General features: G+C 30.9%; 3 protein-coding genes across 3 annotated transcripts; all 3 read left to right on the top strand.

Moving 5' to 3' along the window:
- The first annotated feature begins 2,441 nt into the window (after window positions 1-2,441).
- LOC115696998 (uncharacterized) lies at window positions 2,442-12,218 on the top strand. Its single transcript, XM_030623897.2, has 22 exons — window positions 2,442-3,437; window positions 3,806-3,920; window positions 4,535-4,635; window positions 5,029-5,120; window positions 5,584-5,719; window positions 5,806-5,874; window positions 5,999-6,100; window positions 6,521-6,619; window positions 6,719-6,829; window positions 7,136-7,342; window positions 7,619-7,726; window positions 8,142-8,237; window positions 8,331-8,387; window positions 8,497-8,643; window positions 8,714-8,773; window positions 8,879-8,983; window positions 9,441-9,602; window positions 10,186-10,259; window positions 10,951-11,074; window positions 11,315-11,406; window positions 11,656-11,776; window positions 11,867-12,218. Exons 1-22 carry the CDS (start codon window positions 2,766-2,768, stop codon window positions 12,017-12,019), a joined length of 3,003 nt encoding a protein of 1,000 aa, XP_030479757.1. The 5' UTR covers window positions 2,442-2,765; the 3' UTR covers window positions 12,020-12,218.
- A 4,370-nt stretch (window positions 12,219-16,588) lies between these two features.
- On the top strand, window positions 16,589-19,177 carry LOC115696219 (uncharacterized). The gene is made up of 9 exons (XM_030623121.2): window positions 16,589-17,146; window positions 17,325-17,452; window positions 17,569-17,622; window positions 17,739-17,852; window positions 17,954-18,022; window positions 18,170-18,226; window positions 18,357-18,467; window positions 18,691-18,771; window positions 18,878-19,177. The coding sequence occupies exons 1-9, from the start codon at window positions 17,005-17,007 to the stop codon at window positions 18,941-18,943; spliced, it is 822 nt and encodes a 273-aa protein (XP_030478981.1). The 5' UTR covers window positions 16,589-17,004; the 3' UTR covers window positions 18,944-19,177.
- A 311-nt stretch (window positions 19,178-19,488) lies between these two features.
- On the top strand, window positions 19,489-20,485 carry LOC115696990 (uncharacterized). The gene has a single exon (XM_030623886.2). The coding sequence runs from the start codon at window positions 19,883-19,885 to the stop codon at window positions 20,345-20,347; it is 465 nt and encodes a 154-aa protein (XP_030479746.1). The 5' UTR covers window positions 19,489-19,882; the 3' UTR covers window positions 20,348-20,485.
- Window positions 20,486-21,528: the final 1,043 nt, after the last annotated feature.

Genomic DNA, 21,528 nt, shown 5'->3' with positions numbered 1-21,528 from the left:
GGGTTATTCATAATGACACTACAACACATCAATAAAACAGAAGTAAGGTTTTGGTTCATAAATTCATACACAGTTCAGAAAATAACAAATAAACACATATGTTATAGAAATACTAAATCTAACATAGTTTATTTTCCAAGCTCTTTCAACAAACTGATACAGTGTCCCGTTTAGGCGAGAGTCAAAGCATCATCCATTGAATAGAGTTGTCAACTCATCTAAAATGATAACCATTCTAGCAACCTTTTATTCGATCAAGATTGGAATTCAGCGTTGTCCCGTTTAGGCGAGAGTCAAGGCAATTCTATCTTATGAGCTTCCACCATTGTTTCATAATTTGCAAGTCAAGTATGGTCGCCACCATTAGGGTGATCCATACCATACAAAACACTTACAAACTACTTATCTTTCGAGATTAAACGGTGCGGAATTGCTAATGAACGTTCCTCCATTAGGGAGGATTACTCACTAAAACAAACGCGATGTAAAACCAACAATGGAGATCGAATGTCTCTTGATTAAAAGCTCATTATTTAAAAAAAATATGTATTTTTTATAATCATTTTATTCGATATTATAATAATGAAAAATTACAAATTAAAGTCGGTTTAAATAAAAAAAAATCAACTTTAATTAATTTTCAATTATTATTTAATTCGAAAAATAAATTCGAATAAATATCGAACAAGTTCCATATTATAATAATAAAAAATTACAAATCAAAGTTGGTTTAAATAAAAAATCAACTTTAATTAATTTTCAATTATTATTTAAATTTGAAAAATAAATTCGAATAAAATGGAACAAATTTGAAAATATCTTGTTTAAGTTGTTTTAGAAGAATCTAAAAAAAAATCAACTTAAATATCTTTCAAATCAGATTTAATTAAATTAAAATTAAGTTGTAACCACTTAATTTGAAAATATTCCATTTTAAGTTAATATTCGAAAAGATATTAACTTAAAAAATATCTAAAGAATCTCAATAACTAATGCCTAAAATTTCTCAACTTAATTTTGAAATTTTAAATCCAAAAGATATTCAAATTTAAGCTGATTAGTTATAGATAACTAAATATCAACTTAAATAAAAATATTTAATGAAAAATTTAAATTAAGCTTCAGAAAGAATCTAGATGGTTATAATTCTATATTTAATTAAATACAAGAAAATACATATAGTTTAGCTTAGAATATAAAATTCTTTAAACTATGGTTTTCTTAAATTAATTTCAAAATAAATGAAATTAATTATGTTGCTAATCAATTTTATTAGGTTAAACTAATTTAATTAACCTAGTACAGTTATTCAAATCAGGCAAATGGGCCTTCACAATTGGGGTGGTTCATGTGAGGGGGTGCTGGGTTCAGTATGTCGTACCCACTACTATGGCTCCCAACTCTCACACAAGGCCCAAAAGAGAGAAATTTAACCTTAAAATGAACAACTGTTATTAATTGAATAGGCCCAAAAACTAAATGGGCCTAAATAAAATCTATCAAGAACTATGATATTTTATTTAGCAACAACAACCTATATGCATCTATTATGAAATTAAACACATAGGCTCACACAGGCACACTTTGGATGGGTCCTATCATGTTGCTAGGTCATACACAGATGAAAGAAGATTGTAAACAGACCCCCCACCACAGACTTAATTTTATAAGGACAAATATAGAAAAAGACGTATATTTTGATGGAGATGAAGACATTCTTGAAGTACAAGATGCTACTATACAAAGCACCCACGAAACTTTGAATGATAGTGTTGAGTTTAGCATTTCAAGAGATCAACTTCGTGAAATGGCTAATGTCCGTGATGAAATTGCTGATCATATATGGAGAGCAAATCGACGATGAAGATAATGAGTGAAAATTATTAACAATTAGAACTTTTTTAATAGTTTTCTTCAAGATTAAATAATTATTAGTTCATATTTTATTATGAATTTGTCGGTTTTGTGTTATAGATAATGTGTTTCGTGATTTTAAATTACTTGAATTTTTTTAAGATGTTAATGAGTATTTTTTATTTGATTTCTTTTATAATTTTTATATATTTGTTTAAAAATAAAAATAAATGATATTCATAATTTTTTATTTAAAATAAGAAAAAAAAAATCAAAATTTATGTTTTTTGTTTTTAAAATTGAAAAATAAAAATGGTTACAGAATATACTTTTGATTTCTGTTTTTAAAATTATAAAACAAAAGTGGTTACAGAACACACTTTTATTTTCTGTTTTTAAAATTTAAAAACAAAAATAATTATAGAACACATTTTTATTTTTTAAAAACAAAAAATCTACTTTCATTTTTCTGTTTTTAAAATTAAAATACAAAAGTGTTACCAAACGCAACCTAATAAATTTTTGAAAACCCATATTTGCTGTATAAAAAAACCCTTTTTTAAATTCAATTACTATTAGATTGTATCATGGGATTGGGATGCCCACTACTCGCAGTACTCATACTCATATATATCCCGTGGCCTTCTAGTAAAACAGACCCCCCACCATAGACTTAAATGAGGTCGTTCACTTGGAATAATTGCTCAGTTCATCAATGGCTTCGATGTTTCGAAAATCCCACCCTTCCAAAAACTTCAGCTCGATTCTCTCCAACGATCGCATGGTCAAACTTTCTTCTTCTTCCCACTTCCATGGGCTTACCTATACCTAGTTCCTAATCTCCATACCCACACTCTCGAAGTTTCTCTGATTCATATCAATTCCCCGTTGAAATTGCTTTGCATTCTGCAATGACGGCCATATCACTACCTTTATTCACCATTACTCATCAATCCAAGTTCTCACTCCCTCCAGTTTCAAGGCTACCGAACAAGCCATTTTCACTACCCTCCATTTTTTACAACGCCGCCGCTGCTTCTCGTGGAGCCAAGCCTGTGCGAGCCTCCACCAGCGAACCGGCTTCCACTAAGTCGGCGGAGACGATAGCCGTTGAGAATGCTGATTCCGAAGAGTCAACTCTCTTCGTCATCCGTGCGCGTAACCAGATCGGACTACTCCAGGTTATCACCAGGGTCTTCAAAGTCCTTGGCCTGTCCATCGATAAGGCCAGCATTGAATTTGAGGGCGAATTCTTCATTAAGAAGTTTTTCGTTACCGACTCGCACGGAAATAAGATTGTCGACGAAGAGAGCTTGGAGAAGATAAGGAATGCTCTGATGGATGCAATCGGCGATGGTGGCGACGGCGATGTGGTGGGTTCAGCGACGAGGGGTGTGACTGTGAGGAGGCCAGCGTCAGGGTTGGTGTCCGGGGAGCGGAAAGCCAAGGCGGAGAGGATGTTTGCTTTGATGGATGGGTTTCAGAAGAACGATCCTATGAGTCTTCAGAAGGATATTCTTAATCACGTTGAGTACACTGTCGCTAGGTCCCGCTTTAGTTTCGACGATTTTGAAGCATATCAGGTATCCCGGTCGCGGCCATTGCTTTCTTCTATAAGCTTTTCAGATTAATATGTTACCGAAAAAAAAAGGGAAAAGAAAAGAACAAACACACTTCTTGCAGTTCCTATGCTGCACAATTTGTTATTTGCGCGGGAAATGTGAAATTGTGTTCTCTTCGATTTTGGCGGGAAAGACTTATTGTTTCGACATGTTGGTCATAAATTGATTGGTTTCCATGGTGTTGAGGGGTACTGGAATGAGATATGTTCAGCTGGACTTTAAATTTGTAGATTGCAGAGGAAGGTTTTGGATGAAGATAAGACGAATCTTGTTAATTTGTAAGGGTTATGCCATCATCATTAATTTACTTAAATGTGTGATGCTTTCAGGGTTTGTCGCATAGTGTGAGAGATCGGTTAATCGAGCGTTGGCATGATACTCAACTCCACTTCAAGAGGGAGGATCCTAAGCGCGTATACTTCCTCTCACTCGAGTATCTTATGGGTATTTATGTGTTTTTTCTCTTCTTCTATATATGTACTTTTTGGTGAAGGTAGTGGCCTCCTGGTTTAAGTCATAAATCTCTCAACATTGTTTTTATGTCCATTTTCGTTTAATTTATTGTAATATGGATTATTTATTTTTCTTCATATGAATTTTCTGCTAATTTCATGGAAGTTACATACCCGCGTGACTTTTAACTACAGGATAGTCATTTTGGTGACAATTATTAAAAAGAGTCATTGATTTTCTTCAGGGTGGTCTGTATTACATCCTTTCAACTGAGGCAGATCAATTTTGATGCTTATATTTTCCTTTATAATCTCAAATACAGTGAAACATCATGTAATATATATTACTTGCTTGAAAGTTGTAAGGCATGCAATGTTTATAAACTGTAATGCTGACATTGTTCAACACATATCTTCAAAATTGTCATCTTATAGTGGAAAGTGGATAGATGATTTTCATCTTGCACATGACTTCTTTCTCCCAACCTGTATTATCTCGGTGTTCTAGAGATCATTATTAATAGTGGATTGAACTTGTGTATAAAAAACTATCTTTGTTTTTGATGGATTTCCTGCCAAAACATCTACTGCTATTTGAAATCTCAGGTAGGTCCTTGTCAAATAGTGTTATTAACCTTGGTATCCGGGATGAATATGCTGAGGCTCTGAACGAACTTGGCTTTGAATTAGAAGTCCTTGCAGAGCAGGTTTGTTTGATAACTGGTTTTTCACTTGTTTCTTTATCTCTACTGTGAAAAGTTGTGTGGTCAATCTTCTGTATGTGCACTTGCCATCGTGCTTCAAGAATATCTGGGCCATCTTTTATAAAATAATATGTGCCATTGGAATCATTCATCACAAGCTAATTAATGAAAAAACAAATGTATGGATGTATGACAATTAAGGACATTCAACATACACATTATGCTAACTATTAAAACTTAAGATACCTGCAGTAGCTTAGGTTGGAAATTTTGTTGTAAGCACTTCATTTATCTTCACTAGATAAGATCAAGTTCTATTGTATTTTGATCTATTTTGCTTTAAGGTCCATGGTGATTTTGATTTCATATTCATGTGTTATTTCTGCATTATACAAGGAGGGAGATGCTGCCCTTGGAAATGGTGGACTTGCTCGTCTTTCAGCTTGCCAATTGGATTCTCTAGCAACTTTGGACTATCCTGCATGGGGGTATGACTTATGTGTTGCTTTTCTATTTCATCAGGTTACTGAATAGGAAAATTAAAATAAAATACCAGCTCTGGCTCTTATTTTCTTGCCCCTCCTTTTATCTGTTGGTGTGTTAAATAGCTTCCTTTAAAAGAGAGAACTTCAATACATTGTATTTTATTTTTCGATAAAACATATAAATGTATGTTAATTTATACGGTTTTTTTTTTTGTTTGAATTGATTTATCATTCACGTGGTATTAAAAGTTAACTAAATAATAGGGTACTAAGCTGGTGATACTGAAATGGTATAAACCCTGGGAGCAATTCTGATTGGTTAGTAAAAATATATTTTAGTGCTATTTCTTTTTTCCCTAACTTTGACAAGCGGAATTAATTTTCAAAAATAAATTAGATCCTCTCTTATCACCATTTCTTTTTCATAACAATATCAAAGAATTTGTTGAATCTTATCTGTCTATAGTTATGGACTTCGCTACCAATATGGTTTATTTCGCCAGCTAATTCTGGATGGTTTCCAACATGAACAACCTGACTACTGGTTAAATTTTGGAAATCCATGGGAGATAGAGCGAGTTCATGTAACATATCCAGTGAAGGTTTGCAATAACTACTCTCTATCAATAGTTAATATTAATCACTATTTAAGCTCTTTTTGCTAATTTTATTTATCTGTTTTGAATAGTTCTATGGAACTGTCGAAGAGGAACTTGTGGACGGAAGAAAAAGTCGGGTTTGGATCCCTGCAGAAACCGTAAGCTTATAAACTCTTTCACATATTAATCCTTTGGTTTTTATTCGTCTTTGTTATAGAGAACATCATTTAATAATCACAAATATATTTATTAAATGATCCCAGTGGTTTATGTTTCTCTTAGGTTGAAGCTGTAGCTTATGACAATCCTATTCCTGGCTATGGAACTAGGAACACGATTACGCTACGCCTTTGGGCTGCTAAACCAAGTGATCATTATGATATGGTAAGAACTCAATGAAAGTTCAATAATATGCAACTGAAGCATGAAACTAGAATTCCTCTTATATAGAATGACATATATATATTTAAATCCATTTATTGATGTATATTTACTATTACTTTAGACTTTCTTAACCTTTTTTTGTTAGTAGGCGAATTTTTTTATTTTTTTTTTTGTAAGGGTTAGTAGGCGAATATAGTTTACTAGAATAAGTGTAATAGATGTGGCTCATGTAAATAAATATATATTTATTTTTGTTTTGTTTTGCTTAGTTGTTTTTCCTTCAGGGCCAAAACTAGAGTAGTAGTTCCTTGTTTTTCCATTTCTATTTGAGGTTTTAAAGGATTTTTATTTTCCCTGTATTAAAGAATCTTTAATTTTTCCCTTGAATTAAAGGATCTATTCTACATATATTTAATGCAGGAGTCTTATAATACTGGAGATTACATAAATGCTGTTGTCGATCGACAGAAAGCAGAAACAATAAGTAGCGTCTTGTATCCTGATGACCGCTCTCATCAGGTTTATTCATCTACCTCTTGTTCTTCTTTAGAAATAGATGTTTTTTTATTTATTTTTTACTTATTGTTCACTTTTATCCTGAATTTTTCAAATGTTCAGGGAAAGGAACTTAGATTGAAGCAACAATATTTCTTTGTCTCAGCATCCACACAGGACATCATTCGAAGATTCAAAGATGCTCACGACAACTTTGATGAGTTTCCGCAGAAGGTTCTAATTTCTATATAATTAGTGTATTTTTTTTTCTGTAACCATATGAACTCGACAACCATGGAATGTTATGCAGCTTCTTTTTCTCTGCTCCTTCTGATGGTTTTCTTTTTCCTGTTATTGTTGTACACATTTATTTGTGCCCAGCTGGATATTTCTTAAAATGTACTGTTTACTGATCACAATATCCATTTACCTTTTAGATTTTGGATTTGGGATTTAGAAGGATTTTCTTCCATTATTATGGTACTATGAATTTGTCTTGTTTGTTATGCTTGTAAGTTTATGTTTCCCCATCTTATTCAGGTTGCACTACAGTTGAATGATACTCATCCATCACTTGCCATAGCTGAAATCATGAGAGTTCTCATTGATGAAGAGAATTTGGATTGGGATAGAGCATGGGGCATTGTTTGCAAAATCTTCTCATTCACAACACACACAGTATTGGCAGAAGGACTTGAAAAAATCCCCGTTGATTTATTGGGCAGTCTACTTCCTCGCCATTTGGAAGTGCGATATTTGGAATATCTCTTCTCATTTTTATAAAACTTGACCACTTCTTGCAATTATTTAGGATGACTCAATTGTGATTTTGAATAAACTTTTGCATTATACTTTTCTTGAATCAAAATTTGATTTGTGGCAGATTTTTTTTTTTCTTTTTACTGAAATTGTGGAAAGTTAACTAGAGGTTGGAGATGCTTTATAACATTTTAAAACGAACGGGTCGTAAATAATACATTTTCATATAGATGCTCCAAAAGCTTATTTATTTATTTATTGCAGATTATATATGACATTAATTTCAAATTTATGGAAGACTTGAAGAAGAAGGTAGGTTTAGATTACAGTCGACTGTCTCGTATGTCAATTGTAGAAGACGGTGCTGTGAAGGTATTTGCACATACAACATGAGCTCATACATTTATTATGGTGCATTTTTGTTCATTTTTATGAACTTTTTGTATTGATGTGTGCGTGAGATAGATTGATAGAGAGAATTATAATATTATTAATAAGTTGTAAAATCTGCATCATATCTTGTTTATGTTCATTTTATATATATATAAAAAAAAAGAAATTCCAGCTCCATTTGTCTGCTTTTCTCTTGTCAGGAAAATACAGTATCATGATTTTGTTGAATTTTCTAAAAAAGAGATACCATATTAGAAGAGGGTAAATGTGCTCCAATGGAGAGTGTCTCACTCTTTTGTAGATTGTAATCTGATTGCTTAACTGTTATTTCTTAATATACCTTTAATTTTTACATCTATTGTTCATTAAAATCGATTACCATTTAATTTGACAGAGCATTCGGTCAGCAAACCTATCAATTGTTTGTTCACATACTGTAAATGGTGTTTCAAAAGTACATTTTGAGTTATTAAAGACCAAGGTGTTCAAGGTACTGTAATTTACTATCATTGTCAGTTTATCGTTCAAATTAATTATTTTAGAACAATGAATGGAATCACCTGACTCCTCTGTTTCTCAAAAGGACTTCTATGAGCTGTGGCCTGAGAAATTTCAGTACAAGACAAATGGTGTAACCCAGGTAGAAATGGTGCATTGCACCTTCATTTTGCATATTGGTTGAAAGCATCTCATTGAAATTACACAGGAAAAATTGATTGCTTGTATTGACCTGCTTTGTTTTTGGTCAGCGACGATGGATTGTAGTAAGCAATCCCAGTCTTTGTGACCTTATCACAAAATGGCTTGGAACGGAAGCTTGGATTCGCAATGTTGACCTTCTGACTGGCCTTCGAGAATATGCTACAGATGCAGTTCTACAGCAAGAATGGAAGATGGTACTTTCTAGCCAATATCACGAGCATTGATGAAAAAGTAATGTGTTAACATGTTCTGTTCACATTGTAGGTTAGGAGGGTTAATAAAATGAGGCTTGCAGAATACATTGAAGTGCTGAGTGGTTTGAAGGTCCGGACAAAATGATATCTTCATTTAATTTTTTCGGCTATTAATATACTATCATAAAAGATGCTCAGATATCTTGAGATTTGTGGCATGTCATTTTAAATGCAGGTGAGTTTAGACGCAATGTTTGATGTACAGATCAAGAGAATACATGAATACAAACGACAGCTGCTTAATATTCTTGGCATTATCCATAGATATGATTGTATCAAGGTGACTTAATTTGACCTTGGCACAATATACTAAGTACAAGATCCTGTTACTGCGTCAACTCATGCATACTTATTTCCTGCAACTTTTCATGCCTCTTTCGTCTTATCATTATTAAGTGTTATTGAAGTGGTCACATTTTTCTGCAGCTACCAAAATGAGTAGTCCGCAGTAGTTTGGATCTCTTTCTTTTTCCTTCTTTCACTACATGCTAATAGGGAATGCATTATTCTAATACCATTTGAGATTTGCAAAATTAAATGTTTTGTCAGTAATGATCACATATATAAACAATTATGACAAGTTTAACTGGTGCATTTAATTGGATTTCTATACTAATGTATTCTCTTCTCTCACTTTTTTTTTTCTTTTTCTTTTTTCTTTTTTCTTTTTCCTCTTTCCTTTTAATGTTGTAAGTATTTTTGAGTAAGTAGCTGATAGTTGGCTCTTCCCTTTCCAGAATATGAATGAGAGTGACAGGAGGAAGGTTGTTCCTCGTGTCTGCATAATTGGAGGGAAAGCTGCTCCAGGATATGAGATAGCAAAAAAGATTATCAAACTTTGTCACGTTGTTGCAGACAAAATAAACAATAATAGTGATATTGGAGATCTCCTAAAGCTGGTAAAGAGAAACTTCTTTCTTATCCTTTTCTCTTTTGATTATAAGTATTCCTAGGGCAGACATGCCCATGGGGTGAATGATGTGCCAAATCTCACAAGTTTCACATGTGAAACTCTTAGTTTCATAGTATGATGTCAGGGTGATAGAACTCAGCCAAGAAACCTGCACACAAACCAGAAAACTCTCTCTTTATATCTTAAACCCTAACCCCCTATTAGAGTCTAATCATACAAAGAATAGAACAGTAGCTAATTTGAGATGGCTAATTCTCCAAAGTCTAAATCTCAACTCAAATCCACTTATTTAGACTCCTAAACTAACTGCTGCTCTTAACAGAATAAAACTCCTAACAGAAACATAGCAACCTACTAATACAGCTCAGCTAAGTAAAACAACTTGCTTAGTTGTTCCTCTTGTTCCTCCTCTAAGTGAACCTTATGGGAGGTTTATTACAGGATAACTAAGCTATAGCTTAGCTTCTTCACTCTTGCTTGGATGTAGTATACTTCAATTGCACTAGCAGAAGAGCCGTGCTACTATGCTGTCATTCTTTTTGTTGCTAAAAGTTTATTTATAATTTCAGGTTTTTATACCTGATTACAATGTATCTGTTGCTGAGTTGGTGATACCAGGGGCTGACCTTTCACAGCACTTGAGGTGTGTTATTTTGAAAGTAGATATGCTGGATCCTAGTGTTTATTGTACAATATCTTTTTAATAATTTGAAATTGATAGTTATTTTATTGGTTGGTTTTATTTTCCTTCTAATTTTTCCTCAAGTAAAGAGTCACTTTTGTGGTAAAACCAACAAACTCAGAAGAGTAACCCGGCCCATTTTAAACATTAGCTCCCACTTCCACCTGGAATAGAAAAATGCTCTTTCAGTTTTCCCAAATGTTGAGTTAAATTTCCCCAGAATGCTAAATGCTTCAATCATGAGTGGTGCTTGAAAAACCTATATTCTAGAAAATGCTAATTCTATATTCAGGAAACCATCCAAAGCCTTTAGGCCGGGTCACAGGTTATCCTGTAGTGGAAATGGTTTCTTTGGTCGTGGGTTGAAGTTTCACTAATGATTAGTGAAGGGGCTTCTAAGGAATTAGGGAGTAGAGCATTGCTTTTTGGTACTACTAATGACCAATATTACCATGAGGTGACACTTTACAATTGGTTAACTATTTTCTATAATAGTTATGTAATTAAAATATGTGGGATCTGATGTTAACTTGCACAAATAGTGATATGACATCTCATGGTATTGTTGAGCACCATTGGTGCTCTTTAGCAATTTTCTTTATTTTATCTAAGAGCCTATGTACTTTGTGTGAGCATGACCGTTTCTATGCAGCACTGCAGGGCATGAGGCCTCAGGAACTGGTAGCATGAAATTTCTTATGAATGGATGTCTACTTTTAGCTACAGCTGATGGTTCAACAGTTGAAATTATTGAAGAAATTGGGTCAGAAAATCTGGTACTAATGTTGTTATTTTGAATTCCCTTTTTATAATCAAAAGTATGGTATCATGGGTTGAGCGGAGAAAAATTTATTCATAAATATTTAATAGTTTTTACAAGATGGTTGGTGTTAGTGCTAAGCATGATGTCTGCTTATTTTTGTATACAGTGTGATTGCGTTTTCTGTCTATGGTTCACCCATTATTGGTTGTGTGAGGGCAGATTTCTGAGTACAGTTTTCTATTTCTTTTTCTAGTTTTTGTTTGGCGCAAAGCTGGATGAAGTTCCCACTCTGCGTGAGAGGGGACCTAACATGAAAGTGAATCTGCAATTTGCACGGGTTGTAAGGTAGTTTCTATTTTTCTTTTCCTAATTTTTTTCTGCCAGTTTATTATTACCTGATCATGAATATCCCAACAAATGCTTGCCACATCTTTGTCAAATAGTCGAGCTGACGATAAAATTTGTTCAAAGGAAAAATTGTCCTGGCTGTTTTTGGAAGGCCAAATAATAATTTAAATGTAACAATGATAGTGTCCCGTATTAACATTTTGATGCAAGACTATTTTGACATATTGTTGTACGTTCTAAATGTAGGATGATTCGAGATGGTTATTTTGGCTTTCAAGACTATTTTGAGTCACTATGTGATACTGTCGAGGCTGATAAGGACTTCTATCTCCTTGGTTCTGATTTTGGAAGCTATCTAGAGGCACAGGTAATTCTTGTTTTTTTTTTGGGGGGGAATTTATTTTCTATATACCAAAACATTGTGTACGGAAACTGACTGAAGAGTATATGGGCACAGGCTGCTGCCGATAAAGCATTTGTGGATCAAGATAAGTGGACCGAGATGAGCATCCTTAGCGCTGCTGGATCGGGAAGATTTAGCAGCGACAGAACAATCCAGGAGTATGCTGAAAAGACATGGGGGATAGAAGCATGCAGGTGCCCTTTCTGATCACCATAAATAACATAACTAGTTTTTATGTATCAGTAAATTCAGCTACTTTTAATAAGGGAATTAGTAATTACCGTACAATGTGTATACCACGGTCCACTGTGACAGTCTTGTAATTTTCCCAGATGAACTGCTGAAAGAAAATTACTTTCATTAGTGCTGCTTGAGAATAAAGGCTCCAAACCATATATATCGTCTATTGTCGATGTCCAAGAAAGTTTACATCAACAACTGAAATTATGTAGCCAAATAGGAGGCCATTTTCTTTAAATTAACGGTGTTCTTTACAAAATCACGTTACTGTTTTCAAACTTTTAAGCCTCTTATTTCATCAAGGGGTTTTAACAAAAATATGGAAGTTATTTTTTGTGATTTTTTTCTTTTTGAACAATCAACAGAGATTTTTATTTCTTTGGAGCTATTGTTTTTCAAATATTTTTTTCCTTCCATTTTTTTTTATTTTATTCTTTATTTTTTCACTCTTTTTTTCCCCATAATTTTATATTTTTGTTTTCTCATTTTACTTTTCATATACTTTTTTTTTTTCCATTTTTTTTACTTTTTATTTTCATTGCATTCTAATCTTTTTTCTGCTTTTATTTTTCTCTATTTATTTGTTCCATTTTTCATTTCATTTCATCTTTTTACTTCATATAAACTAAGAAACAAATCGAGCTTCATGTGAGTTTATATTTTATTTATTGATAATTAAATTATAAAAATATATCAAATTTTAATATAAATTTTTTAATATTATGAGTAATTATTCTACTAAATTTTTTATAAAAAAATAAATAAATTAATGTTGTAGAAAATTTTATCATATGATTTCTTATTTAAAAGAGAAAGCAAATTAACGAAGAGCTATCTTTAAATATTACAGTAAAAAATAATTGAGATTGAACAATTCTCCCATAAAATAGAGATTTAAAAAATATATTAAATCTATAGAAAATTCATTATATGATTTCAAAATTGTTGTCATTTAAAATCGATGTTATCATCACATCTTAATTCTAATCGTCACTACATCAAAGTTGTTATTATCGTATCACATTTGTGGTCATCACTATACTTGAGCTAACTGAACATATCTTGATTCTGAAAGCAACCTTCGAGCATAATCATATACAATTAAAAGATTCGCTTATTTTGTAAAAGATTCACTTCTTTCTTTGCTTCTTGCTTATTTTATTTTTCGGCTAGATCTTGTAACTTTATGGCCCAGGCCAACTGGGCTTTTATCCATAATTTATATGGTTGTATTGACACTACTATTATTCCTAAGAACATTTGCTGTAATGACCACGAGGTCTAATATATTATGAATGAATGAACGTTGCTTTTTAAAAATATACAATTAAAATAAATAAATAATCGTTTGAAAGAAAAATAAATAAATTATTTTTCATTTAAATTAAATACAAAATTATTGTGAATATATCAATTTTTTAATATATTAAATTGTATGAATTAAATTTTGAGCAGAAACAAAAAAATCAAGCATTTTTTGAAATGAAAATCATGTAACTTTGTTTTGTTTTTTTTCTTCTTTTGTTTGAAATGAGATATTAAATTTATAATGGTACTACTGTATTATATTTGAAATCATAACTTCATTTTTTTAAATGAGATATTAAATGCATAACAGAATCAAGTTTAGCTGAAAAACATTTTTTTGTCTTTTTGTCTTTTTTTGAAAATTTAATATAAAAATATATAAATAATTTTTGAGAAATTTTAGATTACCCATGTCATTATTTATAGGGATTTTTTTATTATTATTTTAGGATAAAATAATCTAAAATAAACATTTATCTTATTCCAATCAAAACTAAACATTTATCTTATTCCAATCAAAACTAAACATTTATACTTTCTACTAATTTAAAAAACATTATTTATAAAATTTTTTATTACAAAAATACGGTAGAGATGTGAATCCCATGTGCAAAACGAGAGAGTAAGATACACATGTGGAAAATATAGGCGAGTGAGACTCACACGCAAGTGGGGGCAAAGTCATTGGCTGGCGCACGCATAACTGTAACGTTAGAAATGCGACAGTGACTCTGTCGCTGCCACGTGGAAGTTTTGACGAAGTGAGCTTGAGCGTGTTGGACTGCTTTTTCTCAATACAATAGATATGCAAAAACAACTAAATAGCAACACAAAAACGACTTGACAACAACCAAACTTCAAAAAAAAAAAAAAATATTAAACATTAACATATTGCTTTAACATAATTAAAATTTATAAATAACACAACAACACCGTTAAAAAAGCAACTAAATGAACATATAAAAAAAATTAGAAATTCTTTGCAATAAATAGAAAAAATTATGAAACACATAAACTAAAAAAAAAGTATACAAATTACACCAAAAATAATATTTTAAGAAAACTTAAATTGATTAATAGAAAAAATGCACTCAAGTAGAAAACAATCACAAACATATCTCTTTTTATATTAAATGTGGCTATATCATGAAAATTGTTGGTTTAACGGTTTATTTTTATTTTTCCATTAAAATTAACGGTTAAAATTAACACCGTTAAATCAATCAATTAATTATTATTTTTTTAAAAAATAATAAAATAGTTTTAAATATCTAAATTTAATTTATTTATTAAATATAACTTAAATAATTATTAAAATTTATTAACAAAATTAGATAATTATTTTTTTTTATAGAAATCTTAATTTAAATTATAAAGAAAAAAAAACATTAACCACCATTGAAAATTGAGGATGTCATAACCCTCATATTTTACAGGCAGTTGAAAATTAATATCAAATAAAAAAAGTTATTTAGTAGTTGTTGTAGAGTTGTAAACACGTTGTATGCTTTTATTTATTTTAAAAATATGTTACTTTCGTGTTATTTTTACATTGAATTTTAGTTGTTAAAATTCAAAAATTTCTTAAATTTTAACTATTACATAACTATTGTATTTTTTCAATATATATATATATATATATAAATATATATTGAAGGCAAAAAATATAAACAAACATTAACTATTACAATTAAACTAATACTTGATACATAAACTTTAGTAATTCTTTGATATAATTGTTAACATGTATTTAACATCTATATTAAAACATGAAAACAAGAGTATATAAAATTTGAAATTCTACAAATTTTAACTACTAAAGTTCAACATATAAACAACATGAAAACAACATGTTTAAAAAAGTAATGAAATCAAACAACGTAATTACAACTTTACAACAACTATAAAAGCAACAAACAATGTTACAAAACATTAGTTTTTGATTGCATGTAAAGCATGAGGCTTCTGTCATACTTAATTTTTAATAGTGAGTAGAGCTTTTTAACTTGATAATATAGTTGTATGTGTGTTGTTGCATATTAATAATGTACTTGTATCTATCGTTTGAATTATGTAGTTATTTTGTTGGTAAACTGCAATTTAGCGAGAAAAATTAATTAAATATACAACAAAAATACAACTAGAAAACAACACTAATTAAATATATAAATTAATTAGACAACAAAATATGTTGGTGACAACCTTAAAAAAATATAAACACAACACAAAAACAATCATAATACATGTACTTATGAAAAAAAAACTAAATATTTTAATTTTTCTACTATTTGCACAACTAATAACAACACACAAATAACTGTATAACAACCCGACTTAATATACATCATCATGTTGTGACAACAAAAATAAAAATTGCAAAACAACACACTAATATCTCACAAATATAATAATAATAATAATAATAATAATAATAATAATAATAATAATAATAATAATAATAATATAAAAACTTTAAAACAATTACAAAATACTTATATACTAACTCAAAAGTATATATGTACTCTGAAAAATTAAGCTTACATATTTTTTTTTCGTTGAACAACTAAATAACAACTAACAAAAAATTAGATAATAATCAAACTTTTATATGAAAATTAATTAGACACTAAAAATTAAGTCAAAGCTCAAAATAAATATTGAAAAAAAAATACATAAAATAATAACATAAATAAGTTGTACATTACCTTAAAAATATTCATAAGTATTTATATGAGTAAAAATAAAAATAAAAATTAATTCGATCTAACATTTTTTTATGAAATTAATACAATTTGTTTGTATTTGACAATATTTTAATGTTAGATTTAATTTGTAAATATTATTGAAAAAAAATAAAAAAAATAATAAAAGTAAAGTATTTTTTTAAAAAAAAAAAAATAAGTGAGTATATTCACAAGTTATATCTCTCATTCTTTTTTAAATAACTAATCTAATTATTTTTTATAAAAATAAAATAATTTAATTAATATTATTTTATATTACTTTTACTTTTTTAACTTTCAATAAATAAAAGAAAAACAAAAAGGAAATCTGACAATAGTTTATCAAAAAAAAAAAAAAAACTTTTTAAGTGCCTAATGGTGCATCCTCCTCTCACCGGCACAAAGTGAGCGGTCTCCATTTTCTAAAGAACTTGACCTCGTAAAAAAATAAATAAGAAAAGAAAAAAGAATAAACATGAAAAAAAAAAATGCGAATCACGATAAAAAAAAAATGCTAATCACGATAAAAAAGATATGTTAAATTTAAAACTAAAAACTACACTAATATAATTTGACGAAAATATAAACTTTAAGCGCGCCGTCAAAAATTTCAAACCGCATGTGCCATGAGGTGTGGTGATGAACACTTGTTGATATGGGACGCAGTGTTTTTTGTGTTTTCGGTATAAATTGTCGCGTCGTTTTTTTTACATTTCCTTACTACTTAATGTCGTTTTGAGTGTTCTCCGTCGGTTGTAAAACGACTCGAACGACATATTTAAAACACGTTACCGTAAGGAAAAAAAAAACGGAAACGCCGTCGTTGCAGCCAAAGTAGCTGCCGGGGAAAGAGATCTCGATCCGATAGGGGTCTGTGAAAAACCAGAGATTGGGAAGCAGAACAGCTCCCAATCTCAAGAAATGGCGACCCTTCAATTACTCTTCTTCTTTCTCTTTCCTGCCTTTCCTTCTCCCCTCTTCGCTCTCTCCGAAACGACTACGATTTCAGAGAACGACAGCTTCCGAGATTTGCAGCAGATTAAGCTCAACATGGCTCACTTAGGTCTTACTTCTATTTCCATTTCCTTGCTTTCATATTGCTCGATTTTCAGCTTCAATGGAAAATGAGAAATGAGCTTTAACGCTACTGCAAAATTCGTAAAAAAAAAAAACAATCTCAATTTCATTTTTTATAACTTACGAAATGAATCAAATGATTGATAGCTTAAATCTTAATGTAGAGTCAAGACATGAGGAAATAATACGCATTCTGAATGAAAGAGGATTTCACATTGAAGAACAGGAAAAACTTGTGGAGCAACTGTCTCATAAGATCCAGCTTCTGCAGTCTACTGTCTCAAATTTTAAGGTAATACACCTTATATATGAACATATATGTATATGTATAGGTGAGTGCATATGAATGTTTAAACAGAACTGGTTTGTGCGGTATGGTATGACCCATATATGTGATTCTGATTTCAGAGCAATGAAAGGATTAATGCACTGGAAGAAAGGATTAAGGCATTGGAAGAAGAGGTTTATCACTTTTCAATTGCTGTTATTAAATTAATTTTTATTTGATGTTGGTTTTCCAATTCAATTTATATCAATAAGCATAGCTGATTTGAGAAGTAGGCTTTGGGGGTACTTAGGTGTCACAACTCTGGGCTTCTTCAAGAAACAACAACTTTGATATTCATGTTTTAAAGTCTAAAGCATATGAGGCTGAGGAAAAATTGAAAAAGGTTGCCTCTAAAGCTGAGAAGGTTGTTGCTCAATTTGATTTTTTTTGTTATTTCCTGTTAACTGTTAAGAAACGGTCATGACTATGAAATTTGTCGTTCACTTCTTTTGTTTTTGCTTTCAGATGGCTGACATTGTTACAGAACAATGGATTCAAATTCAGCAACTTGAGCAGGCTCTTCATATTGCTGAAGTATATATCTCACTCAAATGATTTCGCCATTTGTTACCACGTTATGATAAATTTTCCTGGAACTTCATAGTCTATACTATGCTGTTTCAGGAATGTTTTTTTTTTTCTTCTTTTTTTAAGCTCTCTATATTCAATTGCATTGAACAGAGGCGGACTTTGAAAGCTAGGAGGAGCTTAATTTACTCTAGATGCTCATTCTTAAAGGTAAGTGAACATTTCATAACAATGGTTTTCTTTAATTTAGATTAAGTTATCCTGGAATTATGCAAAATGCGCATTCTTGACAACTAGATGTTAAATCTTTAATTTTAATCAAGTTGTATGTGGTTTGTAGTTCATAAACAAAGTATTGGGCGGTCATCTTGAAAATGGGTTAGAAATACTGGACCCGTATATACTTCAGTCTAAAAGAGTCTTTGCAGTGGCTAAAGAATATCACCATGAGGTCTGTACTTTCAAAATCTCTGATTCTTAAGCATGTAATTGATCTTTTTTGAAAGCAAAAATGTTTATCCAACAGTTTTGTGTCGATTCTGAAGTCAATTTGCAGTAACAACTATGCCACTTTTTCATCATGAAAAGATAGTTTTATTTTTCTTGCTTTAATCCAATTTTCAATTTTATGATATGATGTAATTAGATTATCTAATTCTTTCTTTTTACTGCAGTTACAACGCTTCATCAAACGCGAAATGGAGAAGAACAAATTTACAGCGGCTCTTGCCAACTGGGAATTAGTGTTTTTCATGGTATGTCATCAAGTGGAAGTGGTTCCCTGTTTTGTTTATTGAACTTTGGTTACATTAACAATTTCATTTTTTAGTTGGTAACACATTCTTATCTGCAAATTTCCAGGCTTCTGCTCTAATTACTTTCCCAATATTTAGTGCTTGGGTACTACTCTCGTCACAGCTGCGCTAGCTTGGATTATTTGAAAAGGTTTAAATAGGGATACTGGCTGATGTAATTGGATGCTTACTGGTTGAAAATAAGGATCTCAACCACTGTTATAGGTTTTACTTATTCAAGTTTGACTTAGTGTACTTCTTTTACAATATATGAATCTACTAGAATCTTCACTAGTTAAAATTTTACATGTAATAGAGTAGAAGCTAGCTAAATATATCGTGCATGTATTAGTTTTGTTTGCCCCTTTTGTCTTGACTTTTGAGCTTTGATACCATTATGGCAGCTTAACCACTTCACTAATCTCAGCTGTTGTTAGTAGACTGTAGATAATATATTAAGCAGGTAATGAAACAGTGGACGTGTTACCTAACTGGTATTGACATTGGTCGCTCTGCTTTTAATGTTCCTAATTCTGATTTGGGGTGGATAGAATGATCCTAACTAAACCAATCATTTACTGAAATTTAAATCTTTCAATTGATGTCAGAAGCAAGTGGTAGTAATAACAATTTAAGAGTTATTGATTAGGGTCGGTGAAACTTGAAAGTAATTGGTTATGGTCCATCCTTAACCATTTAATATTTTCTTGTAGTGTGGAAAAAAATAAGTTGGAAAAATTAGACAAGACTTGTCCATTTGTTTGGGGATTTAATGTCAAATGGAAATCATACATTTCAAAGGCTCAAAAGAGTAGCGTAGCTAAAATAAAAATAAAAGTCTAAATATACCCCAAAACATTATCTGGGCAAATCTGATTAAAAAAATTGGAGAGTATTATCCATATGTCTAACACTAAATCAATCTCACTATCATCAAAAGGAGGCCTGCATAAGTTTTTACAAATTAAGGGATTTAATTCAAAGAATCTTAAATAATCTCTTGTTTTTTTTAAGCTATTATCCAACTTCTCTTGTCTTAACCTCTCACCTCCATCTTTGGCGAGAGAGAGAAATGGACGAAGAGATAACATGGGAAGAGAGAATTCATGCCCTAACTCATGTCCTAACAAGCCCCACAAATTCACCATCTCTTCACTCACAGTTTTTCATCTCCACCCAAATACCATGCTACCTAAACTGGGACTACCCACCAGTCCTTTGTACCAAATATTCAAAAACTTTCCCATCTCTTGATTTGAAATGGGGTATATCCCTGTTCCTGAAAAGGGTTTCCAGAATTGGTGTCCCTGAGACTTCTTGGAGGTCCAAATGCCCATTCCTTCAGCCACCGCCATTGATTCTGGCCAAAGGAGTTGAAGAAGCTCAGTGGGGTGAAGAACAGAGAAGACAATATTTCGGGAAAAGACTCAGAAGGAAACCTCTTCTCACCAATATCAACCCTTTCATTCCTATTCTACTTCCCAATCTGTTATTGTTTTCTCTTTTGCTATGGGACCCTGATCTTCCCGATGCCTAATCAGATTCGCTTTTCTTTTGGTTCAAAATTCCTGTAATATTTCTTTGTATTATTACTGTATTCCATGTATTTCCTTTTACGAATTATTGAATTGTATTCTGCTGATTTGTGTAATTCAGAGCTGAAAGTACTTTTGAACTCTCTTCTATCTTAGCATAGCAATTGTTAGATTATTAAAAGAGAATTGTTAAAATGTATCTAGCACTTTATTTGGTGTGCTATTGGTGCAATTAAGTATCGGATCTCTTATAACTTAATAAAATAAACAATATCGCTAACTAATCATAGAGTTTTATTTATGAAGGGCTCCTTTGGAACGTCTATTGTATTGTATTGAATTAAATTATATATATTATATTTTTATATAATACTATGTTAAACTTTAATTTATACTAAAATATTATATATTTATGTGTGTATAAAGGATAATACCACGTATAATTTTACATAAAAATATTCCATAAAATACAATTTAATATGATATTTCAAATGAGCCCAAAAAGTGTTGAGTACTACTGATGTCCGATAACAATGCTCTTATTAAAACATACATACAATGCAATCCATTAAAGTGAATAATAATAAAATGATAATGTAGATAGTGACTGAGTCACTTAGTGCATGTTTGACATCATAATTAAAAAATTATTTTTTGTTTTTAAAAACAAAAAATTATTTTTTGAAAATAATTTGGCTTGTTTGGTATTGTTTTTTGAAAACAATTTTCAGAAAATAAAATTACAAAAAAACAAGAATTTTGAAAACAACCAAATGTTATTTTCAGTTTTAAAAACTAATTCACTTTTAGTCAATATTATTTTTAAAAAATACTAACCAAACATGATTTGTTTTTAAAAAGTTCAAAAATTATTTTTTATTCTTATTTCTAAAAGTAATTTTTTAAAATAAAAAATAGAAAACAATACAAATATGTTTTTATGTTGTTAGTATTTTTTTTTTTATTAACGCGGTTATGTTGTTAGTCAGCCAGTTCTAATATGGCTATGGGTGGTTGTGGCTGTGGCTTTGGCGATATAGGTCTACATGAGTTGTCCGGATGTGGTTATAAATAAATATTCCATGCTATATTAATTTAACTAACCTTATCTACTCCCAAAAAAAAAAACACTAACCTGATCTACTATTAATTTGACTCATAATGCTTTGTGAGTGGTGCTTTC

The sequence above is a fragment of the Cannabis sativa genome, chromosome 7, assembly GCF_029168945.1.
Source record: "Cannabis sativa cultivar Pink pepper isolate KNU-18-1 chromosome 7, ASM2916894v1, whole genome shotgun sequence".
NCBI classification, from domain to species: Eukaryota; Viridiplantae; Streptophyta; class Magnoliopsida; order Rosales; family Cannabaceae; genus Cannabis; species Cannabis sativa.
This window is presented reverse-complemented; position numbering and strand designations above follow the sequence as displayed.